This window comes from Manis javanica, chromosome X (genome assembly GCF_040802235.1).
Source record: "Manis javanica isolate MJ-LG chromosome X, MJ_LKY, whole genome shotgun sequence".
Taxonomy (NCBI): Eukaryota; Metazoa; Chordata; class Mammalia; order Pholidota; family Manidae; genus Manis; species Manis javanica.
The window spans coordinates 60,402,422-60,421,005 of NC_133174.1; the positions used below are offsets into that span (position 1 = coordinate 60,402,422).

General features: G+C 38.2%; 1 protein-coding gene across 6 annotated transcripts in view; it reads right to left on the reverse strand.

Annotated features, from left to right (window-relative positions):
• Positions 1-18,584, reverse strand: part of PHKA1 (phosphorylase kinase regulatory subunit alpha 1) — a 177,051-nt gene that overhangs the window by 93,881 nt on the left and 64,586 nt on the right. For all 6 annotated transcript variants that reach the window (XM_073227881.1, XM_037002882.2, XM_037002881.2 and 3 more), the window contains 6 exons: positions 17,777-17,923; positions 16,733-16,786; positions 15,419-15,541; positions 4,713-4,808; positions 3,682-3,789; positions 2,130-2,208 (listed from right to left, as the gene is read on the reverse strand). In XM_073227881.1, the coding sequence (XP_073083982.1) occupies positions 2,130-2,208; positions 3,682-3,789; positions 4,713-4,808; positions 15,419-15,541; positions 16,733-16,786; positions 17,777-17,923 (607 nt within the window). The remainder of the gene's footprint in view (positions 1-2,129; positions 2,209-3,681; positions 3,790-4,712; positions 4,809-15,418; positions 15,542-16,732; positions 16,787-17,776; positions 17,924-18,584) is intronic.

Sequence of the window (18,584 nt, forward strand, 5' to 3'; positions counted from 1 at the left end):
AAGAGTTTTCAGAAAGATAGAAAATAAATGAAATAGAAAAATCCACTAAGATATGGATTGAAAAATATCTACTGAGTTTGGCAACCATTTAAGCAAATGCATTTGCCAAGGAGTAATAAGCTGGACTGTAAAGGACTACAGAAAGAATGGGAAAAAATGAAGTGGCAGTTTGATGAGAAAGGAAGGATGGGATAACGAGAGGGAGAAGAACATGTCAATGGAACTGAAAATCACAACCAACAGAGAGGAAGAGCTTGAAGATTACAGGAAAGAGTAGGTTTCTAAGAAGGGTAGAGAAGAGGATAGGATCAAGCAACAGAGGGCAGAGTTGGCCTTGAAGAGGAGAAGAAATGCCTTTTCTGAGACTGGAGAAAGAGAGGCAAGGATGAGTGAAGATATAAGTAAGATTGTGGGGAAGGGGTGGGAAATGACAAAGATCAGAATATTAAGATTATCCAGCATGACGTAGCAGACCAAGAAGGAGGCTGAAAACAAGGGGTGGGGTTTGAAAACAAAGGTTTGGAACAGTGGATAAGAAGAACGAAAGTGCTAACAATAAGAACAAGGACTAACAGGAGGCATTGGGGGCCTAGGTAAGTTGGAGACTGTGGATTTACAGTGCTACCACTCTGCTCATTTTTGTGATTTTTTCCCAGTAGACATTAGCAGGCCAGGTATAGGACTGGAAAATGCATACCATAAAATTGTCCTGGGGCTATGATTTTTCTGGTGGATGTAGTAGAAGTATGGTACCCTGGTGATTAAGATATCAACCAAGAGGTTGGGAAGGGCAGAGGAGGAGAAGATAGAAATTAGTATAACAGGAGGAAAAGGAAAACTGAAATAATACATAGCTATGACTGGAGATTGGGGTTTTTTGGAATGAAAGATATCTGGGATGGAACTGTCCCACAGTTTGGTCCTCAAAGTGAGTGTGGCTAAGGTAGAGGTGGAGGGAAATGTCACTAGGGTTTATGGGTATCTAATAATTTTGAGGCTAAAATATTAGGTGGCACTTCCTTCTATGCTGAAATCCAGAACTATGGCAGGAGTTGGGGTAGAAGAAGAAGAATGTGACCCAAGCCTCAAAGTCTTCAATAAATGAATTAGAGCAACCAGGAGAGCAATATAGCCAGATGACATAAGCCTCACAGGAAAACCAGCTTTCTCATCGGATGGGAAGAGTAATGGTCTTTTATATAATGTTTGCTATGTACATTGATAAGCAAAAGACTACCTGTATGAGCACATAGGATGCCAAATGTAAGATGGCTTAGAGAACACACAGGATTATTTTCCATATTAACCGAACTTCAAAGTCAAGTGACTGGAGATATTTCAGAGGAGCTTTATGGGAGGACTTGGTAGTATATTGGAGAGTGTTGTTGGAGAGTCAGAAATCACTTCAAACTGTCTACCTAGGAGACTAGGATAACAGTGATGTATGTCACTGAGAGAGATAAGGAACATGGAAAGATCTGCTTTTTCTGGGAAAGGTAAAAGGATGGGATGGAGGAAAAAGAGGTCAGTTTGCATTTGAAGTGTAAGTGGTAAAAATGTTTTATAAATATTGGGGCTAAAATTCTTAATATATTTATGGAGCTCAGCCCAGTGTTTTGCATAGATAACTCATAACTTAAGTTAGTTGTTAGGAACAAAAAATAAAGATTTGGAGTACTCTCTAAATAGGTAATAGTTGTAGCCACGGAAGCAAATTTATTATGAAGGAAGCAGCACCTACCAAACTAATACAGGGTACAAATACACAAAGGCAAGACTATAAAACTAAGTATATAACTATTAGGAGGATATGAGAAGAAAGGAGTACTAGCAGAAAAAGCACAAAGGAATGCTCATAAAGAAAGCAGAGATAATCAGGAGGATACAATGTCATGACGATGAAATGAGTTTTCAGAACTAAGGAGTGGTTAAGAGTGTCACATAACACCATTTCTTAAGCTTTTGTTCATGATTCAGATTAACAGCAATTCTGAAACCAAACAGAACCAAGTTTATTCTATACATTTTGTAGCCTACCAAAATACATGATAAAGAATAAAGTAGCCTTTTACTGGTCTAAACAGGATCTTTAATATAAAGTTTCTGCTGCTGGGAATAAGAAAACATACCTTGAACCACAACATCTGGCTTTGGTACAGTAGAAAACCTACGATTCAGAGGATCAATTTCTCCAGGGGCTAAAAATCCCTAAAGAAAAACCATAAAAAGATCGATTAATATGTCTCAAAAAAAAAAAGCTAATGTTTGAGGAGAAACAACATACCAGTGCGAGAACCCTGCACCATAACATGTGAGAGGCAGGTATACAAAGAAAACAAATACCTTTACTGTATGAAAATATCTGAACTCCAGAATCCTGATCTAATTAATTTTACCTGGAGTTAATTTCTAGTGGCTGTCACAAATTCCAAGTTTTGGAAATAGATGGGATATAAATGAGAAGCAGAAAATTTTGTAAGGTTTTCCACCTTCATTGGATGTACATGATTAAATGATCAGATCACAATGCTTATTATCAGTAAGTTAAGTCATTAGCTTTGTTGCTTTCTCATTTATTCACATGACTGCTATTCTTCCTGCTCAAAATCTTTTGACTTGCCTTTTGTTTCTGTCCATGATGAAATGGGATGAACTCACCTGTTTCGCTCTTAAGAATACCATTCATCCCCTCTGTTTTTCAGACCATTTAATTTATTCTAATTGAATGAGAAAGTCACCAGGTAAGGATTATTTTAAACAAATCATTCTGCCCATTCTTGCTACCTTCATAATAGTGTCAACTAAAGGTAATCAAACCTTTATGCTGTATATCTGAAACTCGTATTGATGCATGTCAATTATATCTCAATAAAACTGGGGAAAACAAAGCAAAACAACACAGAATGAATGAAAACAGCTTCAGAAAATAGTCATATGTAGGCACGTCAAAGAACCTGGCTCAGAGAGGATAGATAAGTTCCATCCTAGATCCTCTAGGAGCCTGGGTTATACAGCTTATCATAATAATTTACAATGGAGAAATAGATTTGCCAGTACATCTGGAAAACTTTGAGAAAGAGAACCCTTCCTATAGGCTCAAAATGTCACGAGTAAGCTGGACCTAAAGTAAGAAATTCCCAAGTGCTTCATTAAAAGCTGTGTCAAAAGAATTTAATATAAGAGCCCCTTACCAAAAACCAAAGCAACAAATAAGTAAGCAAAAAACTATGATGCTTCCAACCTCCTGTCAAGGTGCTTGAAATGATCATATCAGTTTATTCAATTAAAGAATGAAACATGTTGCTTGGAAAAGTTAGCACTTAAATTAGTCATTACCATCAGTCAGTACTATGTAAGCACAAGTGCATTGATCAGTCAGTTACCAGGTAAGGCACCAACGGGCATTTTAAGAGGGCAAGATATTAGGCCTGATCCTAGAGCAGCTCCAAGTACAGTACCTAGGCAGGAATCCCTGGACAGCATAAGCAATATGGCTGGGAGGGGGAAAGATTTTTGTCAAGAACTGACCACGCTCCCACTCTAACAATCTGGAGAAAACTCTGTAAGGCAGAATACAAAAGGCAAAAGACACATCCTTCAGATTTCATGAACTAGTCACAAATCTGATTATGGTGGCTAAAGCAGAAAATCCATGGAAGAGTCTTGAATTTTCCCCCTTACCTCTGCCATCAAGCTTCCTAAGATGTATAGAGACTGACCCCACATATGAGGTAACTTGCCCATGGGGACTCGGTCCACCGTGTGAGGATTTTGATATTCTTCATCAATCTGAAATAAAGATAAAGAGACCATACAAAGGGTAATAGGTTTAAGATACTAGACAACAGAAAGGCTGAGTCTGGATTGTGATTCATACCCTACAAAAGTCACATATGTCATGCACGGAAAAGTCAAGCACTATGACTACTATCTAGGGCAGTGCTCCTCCACATGCGTGCAGTTACAAATCACCTGAGGATCTCGTCCAAAGGCGGATTATTACTGAGTATGTATGGGGGAAGGCCCAAAATCTATATTTCTAATAAACTCTCAGATGCTATTGCTTATAGTGCTAGGAGCTTATTCCACTCATCCTCACCAGAATTGAAGACTGTATCTCTTCCACAGAAAATGTTCTTTCGAAACAGAGAAGAGGAGCAATGGTACTCCCAGAAGGCATTTTGGGAAAATGGAGCCATAGTTCACTTTCAAAGCCTGATCTAGCTGATCCCAGATTACTGGCCTCGAAGCAGAGAATACCAAATCCTGAGAGTTCACACAGAACATCACTCTAGTTTGCTCATTCATCTCTATATCATTCTCAACCTTAAGGTTCAGTCTTTTTAAAAAAAATCAATCTCTGAACAACTCATTTTACTTTTGTAAATCGAGGTATGGTTGGCATACAAAAAGGCCATACATATTTTATGTGCGCACTTTGATGAGTTTGAGGATCAGCTGACACCTATGGAACGACCATGGTGAGGTTTGCTCCTAACCTTGTCTCACTACGCAACACTGTCATAACTGAGACTGCTTTATAAAGGTATTGCTAAAGAAATGAAACTGTATTTTTACTGCCCTATACCTAAAGACAAAATTTTAGAACATCAAAATCCAAAGTGTAAACATTATTGGACTCAAATAGGGCTGTCCTGACGAAGTACTGCTCGTCTCTCCCAGCTCTACGTTAACGGCCCTGTACAGCTCACCTTGTCAGAAGGAACACTGTACAGCTCTGGCAGAAGTGGGACTCCATTTTTGCCCTTGATGAGGACTGCTTCAAGAGCCTCTCTATATTCTTGAACCTGTACAAGAAAGACAGGGAGAAAAACATTTTACAGAGAATTCCCTTTGGGGACGAATAGAGGGAGGGTTGTAGCCAAAACAGGTCCTGTGGCAAAAAAGTGTATTCACCTTATTTTATTATTTTATTATTATCTTATCCATAAAAGGGAGAAGGAAGAAGTAGCAGTCACTAAGTGCTTATTGTAGGCCAGATACTATGTTAAGCGTTTTGTATACTTTAATGCATTTAATTTAAAGAACCACTCTAGGAGGTATGTGTAATTAAAGCCATTTTAAAGGGAAATTAAGATCAAAGAAGTTATGAATTTGTGGAAGATCATACAGTGAATGCAAGGTTGAGCCCATATTTGAGCCCAAGTTAGTCTGCCTCTACAGGCCTGTTTTAATCCACTATGTACTTTCCTAAGGATAACTTCTCAACTTCACAGGTACTAGCTTTTAAAACTGCATTTTAACTGCTAAATTAAGTTTCTATTATGTTCATGTGTACATTTTTTGCTTAACTTTTTGCTGTAGATTAGTAATACATAAAAAAGGAAAAATACTATAAAAAACATAGTTCTGCTATAACAGTTGTTTTGATAACGCATATTTGTTTCAATGTGTTTGATATATTAGGAAACAGTTTGGGCATATAGGGAATTTCACATTTGCTTATGCACAATTTTGATCTGAAAATGCTCTCAGCTAAATTGAGCTGTGTAAGAATACACACAAAACACACATATACACACACCTCAGGAGGACAATGCTGCACATGCATCCACCTGTGGTATTACAACTTTCTGTCTGATCTCAGATAACCCTCCTTTCACTACTGCACAATGACTCCCTTCTCATGGCTATTCCCTTCTCATGCCCACCCTAGTGCATGGCTCTGTGCCTTCCCTTCTCTTTCATTTCCTCCTTGTTGTGTGTTCTTTTACTCTTTTCCCTCACTCTTTTGCTCTCTCTCTCTTATTCTCTTACTCTGGTACACAGGATGTGGGCACAGGATCTTGGTGGATAAGCTGGTGGGATGGACACACATTTCCACAAGTAAACTTCAGGTCTTTTTCAAGGTACAAGTACCATATATATTGTGGTATGTATCTGTTTCTTAACCATTTCACATTTATAAAGCTGTGTTACTGATTTTATTAAGTTTGATATCATTTTGTATCTATTTCTGATGAACTTTCTAAGTGTTCTGCCCAATCCCATTTTCCCATAAGCTCTGCAATTTTATTTTCTTAACTATGTAGGCCAAAGTTGTACATAAGCAAATGTGAAATTCCCTATATGCCCAAACTGTTTCCTAATATATCAAACACATTGAAACAAACAAATCTGCATTTTCAAAACAACTGTTATAGCAGAACTATGTTTTTTATAGTATTTTTCCTTTTTTATGTATTACTAATCGACAGCAAAGAGTGATTTTTTAGGAACATGTATGGCTCATTGTAGCAGCACTGACTGTACCATGCACGTACAAGGTCCTTATCTGTGAAATTCAAAGAACTTTAGGGATATTTTCTTCTTCAATGGAAGTGAAAAATTATTCTCATCATACGTAGAGAAAAGCCAAAGAAGTCAATGACAGTGCTTGGGCTACTCAATGGCCAGGAGCAAGGCCCAGAAAGAAAAAAGAATAAAAAAAATTCAGGTCTTGCAACTTTTTTTCTCTGAGTTTTAAAAACCTGAATGTGATTTGTACTTAGTACTTAGGCACCTGTGACAAAAATTTTTTTGAGCAAGCAACTTTTTTGATAAACAGTGTTGTGGAATTTGAAGACTAAGAAAAATGGTAGTATCAAAATACGGTAGTCAAAATAGGGCAGGTTACTTCTATTATTGCGTATCTTATTTGCTTGTTCAAAAAAGGGTACTCAATAATTTACTAAAATTTAGAGTAAAATAGCACTTTGTGGCCTTCTGAAACTTTGATATAACCTATTACTTAAACTCATATTAGTAGTTACAGATAAATACTAGCCAAAGAATTCGGATTACTCAAAATTGTATTTTACATGGCCAAGTATAAATGACTCTCAAATGCACTGGATTTACATGCAAGTTTAGACCATAACGAATTTGTAGAATGCCTCACACTAAAATTACTTGAGTAAGTTTCCCAGTCTCATTGTTTTCCCATGGTGGTTTCTACACTACTTTAGTCATTTAGCTCAAGAAGCAATGATGACTGTGTTTTGGGGGGCAAAGATAGAGTATTAGTAGGTTGTTGTTTTTTGTTGTAGTTTTGGCTGAAATCAGAACATCATTTCTAACTTTTATTTTTGAAAAAATGATATAAAAGTCAGGAGGTACAGGGAGCCAAGATGGCAGCGTGAGTAGAGCAGCAGAAATCTCCTCCCAAAAACCACATATATCTATGAAAATATAACAAAGACAACTCTTCCTAAAATAGAGACCAGAGGACACAGGACAACATCCAGACCACATCCATACCTGTGAGAACCCAGCACCTCACGAACGGGGCAAGATACAAACCCCAGCCCAGCGGGTTCTGATCGCCCCTCCCCCCAGCTCCCAGCAGGAAGAGAGAGATCTGAGCAGAAGGGAGAAGGAGCCCAGGACTGCTGAACACCCAGTCCCAGCCATCCGGACCAGAGCGCAGACACAGTGCAAGCGCGGGGTCCTGGATACTAGGGAAACAGGTTGGCAAGACTGGTAAGCGGGTGCCTGAGGCTGATGCTGGAGAACAAAGAAACGGGTGCAGCCATTTTTTTTTTTTTTTGCGAGTCCTTTTTGGAAGTCTTAAAGGGACAGGGACCCCAATACTAGGGAAACAGGGCAGCAAGACCAGTGAGCAGGTGCCTGAGACCAGTGCCTGAGGACAAAGAAAATCGTGCGTTTTTCTTTTTTTTTTTTTAATTATTTAATTTTTATTTTGTGGTTGTTGTTGTTTCTGTTGTTGTTTTGGTTTGGAGAGTGCTTTTTGGAAGTCTTAAAGGGGCAAGGCAGGACACTTAGTCCAGAGGCAGGGAATCTGGGGATCTCTGGGCACTTTAACCCCCTGGGCAGCAGGGAGCATGGAGGCCCCTTAAGAAGATAAATAGCCTCCCGGCTGCTACCCCTCTAACAGGGCTCCACCATTTTGGAGCAGGAGCCCGAGCCAGGCAACACCCACAGCGACAGCGGAGATAAACTCCATAGCAGCGGGGCAGGAAGCAGAAGCCCTGTCTGCGCACAGCTGCCCAGCACAAGCTACTAGAGGTCGCTATTCTCCCAGGAGAGGAAGGCCACAAACCAACAAGAAGGAAAGCTTTTCCAGCCGTCACTCGTACCAGCTCTGCAAACTATCTCTATCACAATGAAAAGACAAAACTACAGGCAGACAAAGATCACAGAGTCAACACCTGAGAAGGAGATAGACCTAACCAGACTGCCTGAAAAAGAATTCAAAATCATGAACATGCTGACGAAGATGCAGAGAAAAATGCAAGAGCAATGGGATGAAGTTCGGAGGGAGATCACAGATGTCAGGAAGGAGATCACAGAAGTGAAACAAGCCCTGGAAGGATTTATAAGCAGAATGGATAAGATGCAAGAGGCCATTGAAGGAATAGAAAACAGAACAGAAATGTATAGAAGCTGACATAGAGATAAAAGGATCTCCAGGAACGAAACAATACTGAGAACTATGTGACCAATCCAAAAGGACCAAAATCCGTATTATAGGGTTACCAGAAGAAGAAGAGAGAGGAAAAGGGATAGAAAGTGTCTTTGATGAAATAATTGCTGAAAACTTCCCCAAACTGGGGGAGGAAATAATCAAACAGACCACAGAAATACACAGAACCCCAAACAGAAAGGATCCAAGGAGGACAACACCAAGACACATAGTAATTAAAATGGCAAGGATCAAGGACAAGGAAAGAGTTTTAAAGGCAGCTAGAGAGAAAAAGGTCACCTATAAAGGAAAACCCATCAGGCTAACATCAGACATCTCGACAGAAACCCTACAGGCCAGAAGAGAATGGCATGATATATTTAATACAATGAAACAGAAGGGACTTGAACCAAGGATACTGTATCCAGCACGACTATCATTTAAATATGATGGAGGGATTAAACAATTCCCAGACAAGCAAAAGCTGAGGGAATTTGCTTCCCACAAACCACCTCTACAGGGCATCTTACAGGGACTGCTCTAGATGGGAGCACTCCTAAAAAGAGCACAGAACAAAACACACAACATATGAAGAATGGAGGAGGAGGAATAAGAAGGGAGAGAAGAAAAGAATCTCCAGACAGTGTATATAACAGCTCAATAAGCGAGCTAAGTAAGGCAGTAAGATACTAAAGAGGCTAACCTTGAACTTATGGTAACCACGAATGTAAAGCCTGCAATGGCAATAAGTACATCTCTCTCAATAGTCACCCTAAATGTAAATGGACTTAATGCGCCAATCAAAAGACACAGAGTAATAGAATAGATAAAAAGGAAGACCCATCTATATGCTGCTTACAAGAAACTCACCTCAAACCCAAAGACATGCACAGACTAAAAGTCAAGGGATGGAAAAACATATTTCAGGCAAACCACAGTGAGAAGAAAGCAGGGGTTGCAGTACTAATATCAGACAAAATAGACTTCAAACAAAGAAAGGAATGAGATAAAGAAGGACACTACATAATGATAAAGGACTCCATCCAACAAGAAAATATAACCATTCAAAATATATATACACCCAACACAGGAGCACCAGCATATGTGAAACAAATACTAACAGAACTAAAGAGGGAAATAGACTGCAATGCATTCATTTTAGGAGACTTCAACACACCACTCACCCCAAAGGATAGATCCACCGGGCAGAAAATAAGTAAGGACACACAGGCACTGAACAACACACTAGAACAGATGGACCTAATAGACATCTATAGAACTCTACATCCAAAAGCAACAGTATATACATTCTTCTTAACTGCACATGGAACATTCTCCAGAATAGACCACCTACTAGCCCATAAAAAGACCTTGGTAAATTCCAAAATATTGAAATTCTACCAACCAATTTTTCAGACCACAAAGGTATAAAACTAGAAATAAATTCTACAAAGAAAACAAAAAGGCTCACAAACACATGGAGGCTTAACAACATGCTTCTAAATAATCAATGGATCAACGAACAAATCAAAATAGAGATCAAGGAATATATAGAAACAAATCACAACAACAACACACAGCCCCAACTTCTGTGGGACGCAGTGAAAGCAGTCTTAAGAGGAAAGTATATAGCAATCCAGGCACACTTGAAGAAAGAAGAACAATCCCAAATGAATAGTCTAACATCACAACTATAAAAACTGGAAAAAGAAGAACAAATGAGGCCTAAAGTCAGCAGAAGGAGGGAGATAATAAAGATCAGAGAAGAAATAAACAAAATTGAGAAGAATAAAACAACATCAAAAATCAATGAAACCAAGAGCTGGTTCTTTGAGAAAATAAAGAAAATAGATAAGCCTCTAGCCAAAATTATTAAGAGAAAAAGAGAATCAACACAAATCAACATAATCAGAAATGAGAATGGAAAAATCACGACAGACTCCACAGAAACACAGAGAATTATTAAAGACTACTATGAAAACCTATATGCCAACAAGCTAGAAAACCTAGAAGAAATGGACAACTTCCTAGAAAAATACAACCTCCCAAGACTGACCAAGGAAGAAACACAAAAGTTAAACAAACCAATTATGAGCAAAGAAATTGAAACGGTAATCAAAAAACTACCCAAGAACTAAACCCCGGGGCCGGGCGAATTTAACTCAGAATTTAATCAGACACACAGAGAAGATATAATACGCATTCTCCTTAAAGTTTTCCAAAAAATAGAAGAGGAAGGAATACTCCCAAACTCACTGTATGAAGCCAACATCACCGTAATACCAAAACCAGGCAAAGACCCCACAAAAAAAGAAAATTACAGACCAATATCCCTGATGAATGTAGATGCAAAAATACTCAATAAAATATTAGCAAACAGAATTGAACAGCATATCAAAAGGATCATACACCATGACCAAATGGGATTCATCCAAGGGATGCAAGGATGGTACAACATTCGAAAATCCATCAACATCATTCACCACATCAACAAAAAGAAAGACAAAAACCACATGATCATCTCCATACATGCTGAAAAAGCATTCGACAAAGTTCAACATCCATTCATGATAAAAACTCTCAGCAAAATAGGTACAGAGGGCAAGTACCTCAACATAATAAAGGCTATATACGAAAACCCACAGCCAACATCATGCTTAACAGCAAGAAGCTGAAAGCTTTTCCTCTGAGATCGGGAACAAGACAGGGATGCCCACTCTCCCCACTGTTATTTAACATAGTACTGGAAGTCCTAGCCACAGCAATTAGACAAAACAAAGAAATACAAGGAATCCAGATTGGTAAAGAAGAAGTTAAACTGTCACTATTTGCAGATGACATGATATTGTACATAAAAACCCTAAAGACTCCACTCCAAAACTAGTAGAACTGATATTGGAATACAGCAAAGTTTCAGGATACAAAATTAACACACAGAAATCTGTGGCTTTCCTATACACTAACAATGAGCCAATAGAAAGAGAAATCAGGAAGACAATTCCATTCACAATTGGAGGAAAAAGAATAAAATACCTAGGAATAAACCTAACCAAAGAAGTGAAAGACCTATACCCTGAAAACTGCAAGTAACTCTTAAGAGAAATTACAGGGTACACTAGCAAATGGAAACTCATCCCATGCTCATGGCTAGGAAGAATTAATATCATCAAAATGGCCATCCTGCCCAAGGCAATATACAGATTTGATGCAATCCCTATCAAATTACCAGCAACATTCTTCGATGAACTGGAACAAATAATTCAAAAATTCATATGGAAACACCAAAGATGCTGAATAGCCAAAGCAATCCTGAGAAAGAAGAATAAAGTAGGGGGGATCTCACTCCCAAACTTAAAGCTCTACTACAAAGCCATAGTTATCAAGACAATTTGGTACTGGAACAAGAATATAGCCACAGACCAGTGGAACAGATTAGAGACTCCAGACATTAACCCAAACATATATGGTCAATTAATATTTGATAAAGGAGCCATGGACATACAATGGCAAAATGACAGTCTCTTCAACAGATGGTACTGGCAAAACTGGACATCTACATGTAGGAGAATGAAACTGGACCATTGTATAACCCCATACACAAGAGTAAATTTAAAATGGATCAAAGACCTAAATGTAAGTCATGAAACCATAAATCTCTTAGAAAAAAACATAGGCAAAAACCTTTTAGACATAAACATGAGTGACCTCTTCTTGAACATATCTCCCCGGGCAAGGAAAACAACAGCAAAAATGATCAAGTGGGACTATATTAAGCTGAAAAGCTTCTGTACAGCAAAAGACACCATCAATAGAACAAAAAGGAACCCTACAGTATGGGAGAATATATTTGTAAATAACAGATCCGATAAAGGCTTGACGTCCAAAATATATAAAGAGCTCACATGCCTCAACAAACAAAAAACAAATAACCCAATTAAAAAATGGGCAGAGGAACTGAACAGACAGTTCTCCAAAAAAGAAATACAGATGGCCAACAGACACATGAAAAGATACTCCACGTCACTAATTATCAGAGAAATGCAAATTAAAACTACAATTAGATATCACCTCACACCAGTAAGGATGGCTGCCATCCAAAAGACAAACAACAACAAATGTTGGCGAGGCTGTGGAGAAAGGGGAACCCTCCTACACTGCTGGAGGGAATGTAAATTAGTTCAGCCATTGTGGAAAGCAGTATGGAGGTTCATCAAAATGCTCAAAACAGACCTATCATTTGACCCAGGAATTCCACTCCTAGGAATTTACCCTATAAACACAGCAATCAAGTTTGAGAAAGACAGATGCACCCCTATGTTTACCGCAGCACTATTTACAATAGCCAAGAATTGGAAGCAACCTAAATGTCCATCAGTAGATGAATGGATAAAGAAGATGTGGTACAGATACACAATGGAATACTACACAGCCATAAGAAGAGGGCACATCCTACCATTTGCAGCAACATGGATGGAGCTGGAGGGTGTTATGCTCAGTGAAATAAGCCAAGTAGAGAAAGAGAAATACCAAATGATTTTCCTCATCTGTGGAGTATAAGAACAAAGGAAAAACTGAAGGAACAAAACAGCAGCAGAATCACATAACTCAAGAATGGACAAATAGGTACCAAAGGGAAAGGGACTGGGGAGGATGGGTGGGCAGGGAGCGATAAGGGGGGGGAAGAATAAGGGGGTTATTAAGATTAGAATGCATGGGGGGGTGGGAGAAAGGGGAGGGCTGTACAGCACAGAGAAGATAAGTAGTGATTCTACAACATTTTGCTATGCTGATGGACAGTGACTGTAAAGTGGTTTATAGGGGGGACCTGGTATAGGGGAGAGCCTAGTAAACATAATATTCTTCATGTAAGTGTAGATTAAAGATAAAAAAAAGAAAGAAAGAAAAGGGGAATTATTCCTTGATAGGATAAAACTAACTGCAAGTCAACAATTAACACATGCTTTAAATATCCTTAATTTTCATCACTTAAAGGGTGTCAGATGATCAGCTATGGAGGTACACTTTTCTGACAATATTCCTTTCTCTTAAAAAAAAAATAAAAGCAGTTCCTGTGTGGTGATCTCCAATGAGTTCTACACAAGGGTATAAAGGGCATATCAAAGTATGGGCAAAGGTTCTGTTTGTGTTTATTCAGAGGATCAAAGCCTAATTTGGCTACCCAGAAAATGAACTAAGATACAATATCAAGAACTTCCAACATCAGCACTCTCTGGAAGAGTCATACCAGAAGATGATCATCAGGAAACCTCAACAAAGATCCAGGCGATGCTGTAGTTGTAGCTGCATCCATTCCACCAGTTCCTGGACTTGCCATTGGAATGAACAAGGAGATATCTAAGCTGGCCTGTGCTTTCAGTAAAACAACAAATTTGACTGGATCTATACTGTTGCAGCTCAACCAAGAATTAGGAGAAGTGCAAGTTGTAGCACTCCAAAATCCTACAACTACAGACTATCTACTGTTAAAAGAACATACGGGATGTGAACAGTTCCCAGGAATGGGTTGTTTTAATTTGTCTCATTTCTCTCAGACTGTTCAAGTACAGTTGGACAATATCCATCATATCATAGGCAAATTTTCACAAATGCCTAGGGTGCCTAACTGGTTTTCTTGGCTTCACGGGAGATGGCTGGTAATTATAGATCTGCTTTGGTTATGTAACTGTATTCCTATTATGTTAATGTGTGTGCGCAATTTAATTAGTAGTTTAAAACCTATACATGCTTAAGTTACTCTACAAGAAGATATGTCAAAGAAATAATAAATCCTCCCATGTTTTCTTCCATCTGCTACCTCTATAGCTTTTCTTCTTCCTTCCTAATTACAACCCTTAAATAGAATTCGTGCCTCATATCGAATTTACCGAGTATCATAATTCCTACAACTGGTAAAGATACCTCAAGACAAATGCTGGGCATAGAAGCCACAGGGCATAAATCTGCAAAGAAGTAAAAAGCTAACCTTTTCAAACAATATGGCTTCTCTCTCATTTACCAACTTTACATCTCCCTGTATGGCCCCTGAAGATGACTGGTTAGCCAGAGACGGGTAAGATTCCTCAAGGGAGGAACAACCTAAGACAGGCACAGTCGCAGGGGTGCTATCAGTGAGAAATTGGGGATCAACAGTGGTGAGGCTTAGAACCTCACGCCCCCTGTTTTGAGAGAAATCTTCTGCATCTGTGGATGTTTTAATGCCCTTGTCTAGCTTGGATTAACACATAGTCTACAGGCACACACCTGATCATCTACATTTGCTCTCTTAGAACACTAAACTATGTTTTCTACCTTTATCTTGCATTTACCTACCACTTCAGCATTTTATTAAAAATAATAATAATAATAATAATAAAGGGAGAAATGTGGGATCCACATATAAATCAAGTATAAAAATCAAACTAATATTCATATTTGACCTGATTGTTTATAGTTCATAATGTGTGATCAAAACTGAAAGTTTCTGTGATGACTGCCCTTGTATTGTTTACCATGTAAGAACTTATTCACTATGTCAGAATTTGTTCACCATGTAATAACTTGTTTGTTATGCTTCAGAAGATTGGAGACTGATGAGAATTAGGCTTGGGGTGGATTAATGATTGTGCATTGGGCATTGACTCCCTTATACAGAATTTTATTGTTGTTAACAACCATTTGATCAATAAATATGAGAGATGCCCTCTCAAAAAAAAAAATTCAGGAGGTAAATATAAATACCCCTAATGATTGAGGCAAGTGTATAGGGCTTGCTCTTTTGATTTCTGTATTTGTCAAAAGCCAACTCTGAGTGATGGCAATATCCAGGTTTTCCAATTCTTAACCAAGTGCCCTCAACTACTAGTCACTAGAAGAGAACTCTATCTTCTCCTATTGGGGAAGACTTCCACTTGGACACAGGGTCAGCACAGCCATTAACTGAAAGAAAATATAATAAGAATATTCTGCTGAGAAGCTTTTTCTCCAGTGTATTACCTGTTCTGTATTGCCACTGAATACCCCATCCAGAATAAAGTACGTCCAGAACAATGGCCATTCACATTCAATGTTTTCAAATAACTTCAGCTCAGATGGTTCATAGTACAGGCGATTGGGATCCTGGCCAAAACACAACAAACAATGTCCGTCTTATCACTCCAAGGATAGACATACATCTTCAGTTTAGAAGTATTACAATATAGCCTTTCAATACTAATAGTTTGCTTCACAGAGGCCAGAGCACATACATACTCCTCTCCCTTAGCAAGTACTTTGTGATGTGACTTCTAACTAGTAGAACCGGGATAATAATGACACCATAGGCAGGTGTATGAAGAAGTGAAATTGTTTTGTGATAAGGGTGTGGGAATCATGCTCATGAAGCACAGGTTATAGATGTAGCGCCTATATATAATGAACAAATGGCCCAAGAGCAGAATGTGGTATACCCTCACATTGTGCAGAGGGAAGGACAGAAAAGGAGAAGAATTAGGATGGTGTAGTATTGTGAAAATTACAATGGGAGAAGAATTTCAAGAATAGAAGTCAAGGAGAATAAGGATTTAGAAAAAACTATTAGATTGGTCATAGAAAGTTATGATAATATTTCAGAGCATAATTTTAATAGATTGGTAGGGGAAGAAGTCAACAAGGCTAAAGAATAAAGTGGAGGAGAGGAGCAAGAACATAAGAGTTTGAGCTTGATGATAAAAAAAAATTTTAATGGCTTTTAACCAGCAAACCTAAGTCTTAAATGATGTTTATATTGACAATGGAAGTGCTTCTTATTGACCATTCATTCCTTTTAATAATACTTAATTTTTCTCCATTAACATTTCTAACGAGAACTTTTGACAAATGGAACAATAGGAAGTTAAAATTTCAAGAGCAAGTACTGTTTAGAACTATTCAACTGCAAAAGGTGGAAGGGTGCCAGAAAGATCTGTTGATGGAAATTTTTTCTTTGTAATTATTAAATATTTGGAGGAGAGATATTTTGAGAGTGTGTAAAAGATTCTGTTTCTATTTAAACTTTCATCTACTGATTTAAGCATCCATCAGTAGCTCTTTCCTAAAACTAACCAATGCAGCAGGTGGAAGGACTTACTTTCTTCTATTTTACTTAAGTCAGAAAGGCCCACAAACAAAACTTGGCAACTAACTCCAACAAAAGTAGCAAACATCAAACACTGTTATCCTATTTAGCAGTTATTTTAAATACCATCAGGGAGGCAAGCATTTTCTCTGAATGAGGCTGCAAATCATAGTTACGATTCCACTCTGAACTTATTTTGGGGAAAAGAAACCTACCTCCTTAGGAGTTTTATATCCATCTCGTAGAAAACGACAGCAACCGTAACGACCCTGGGAATGCAAAGAAAAAAGGTCAGAATCATGTACATTGGGCACAACCATATAATTCATCAGAAATACATTCTTTGTGACAGCTACATGCACTAACCTATCACCCACCAATACAGACACAATACTTTAGAAATAATAATTAAAAAACTCCTGATATCAGCCCAGCAGCAAAAACTGATTTCAGCAATGTGATATCAAGTGAGGGCTAAGTCACAGGCTCTTCTGTAAAGCAGAGTTCCTAATACTATCTGCTCTATGGCTTTCCACCACAGGGTAAGTCTGTGAGAACCCAGTTGCTAATCGATGTGGTCCTGTTCACATAGCTCATAAGAGACCACAGGCTTTTAGAAAAAAAAGGCAACGTATTTTTTAAATTTGGAGATAATTTGAGACTTACAGAAGAGTTGCAAAAACAGGATAGAGAGTCCCTGTATATTACTCAATCACTGCTCCCTTACATAAACATTTTACATAACCATAGAATGTTTATCAAAATAAAAAATTAACCTTGGTACAACACTGTTAACCACAGTACAGAACTTATTAAATTGGATTTTACCAATTTTTCTACCAATGACTTTCTTCTGTTTCAGTATCCAATTCAGGATCCTACTGCATTTTGGTGTCATGTCTCCTTAGCCTCTTCCAATCTGTCACAGTTCCTCAGTCTTTCCTTGTTTTTCATCACTTTGACACTTTTCAAGAGTGTCCATCAGCTATTTCGTAGAATGTTCCTCTATTTGGTTTTGTCTGATGTTTTCTTATGATTATATCAAGGTTATGCAATATTGAGAAGAATACCACAGAGGTGCTATACACTTCTCAGTGTACTGTGGCAGTAGGTACATGACATCAATGTCTTTCTACTGAAGATGTTAACCTTATTCATTTCTTAAATCACTGACACAGGTCATAATCAAGGCCTCAAAAGATACTAATTTCCCCTTAAAGTCAGAGCCCTAATGAAAAGAAAGGCACATACGGACATACCTGAAGTTTGGTGATGATTTCCTGTTTGGTGAGTTCCACCAACTGGTTATCTTCTACTGCAAAGGCTGGGAAGGAAATAACTGAAAGTAGACTAGCGTCAACCTCCTTGGATGTTGAAGCCCGGGGGAGTATCGAATTAAGGATAGACTAAGAGAAAATAAGTCAAATATGGCACATTAGTAAATAACTCAAGATTACAAAACTAACAGCTTTAGTTTTGAAAGATTTTTGTGAAAGAGGATCACTCAGAAGAAAATCTAAACATATTCAATAGTGAGAGCTTAGAAAACTAGCTATTTCTGGAAGTCATCTCTTGTTTTAATGCTCTCAATGCTTCCAAATCCTAAATCTTAAGCAGCTGCTGATGCATAAAGAATACTCTAACATCATTATCCCACCCACAACCTTGTTGCTCCACTAGCAACCATTAAAGCATAAAGACAGGAGAAAATATAGCTGCGAAGAAGCAGGATATAGAAGGCTCAGCTCCCATACCCCTGACATTCATCTTTTCCAGGGAAAATTTTGCATTTTTCAAAACTAGGTGAGTTTATATTCATTAGAACACTATGGGTTCTAATCAGGGTCTAAAGAAGAGGAGAACTGTCATCTTGCCAGTGAGAAGAGCCTTAACGTTTCAACACATAGCATAGTCTTAAACAAAATTGAAGATTCATATTAATATTTTTAACAGCCTAATCTCCAAACATGTAACCCTAGAGCTAACCAGAGACAAAAGAATGATTCAGGGCCCCTATTAGGAAGTACACTCAAAATTGATCATCTCTTGTTCTCTTGGTATAGAAAA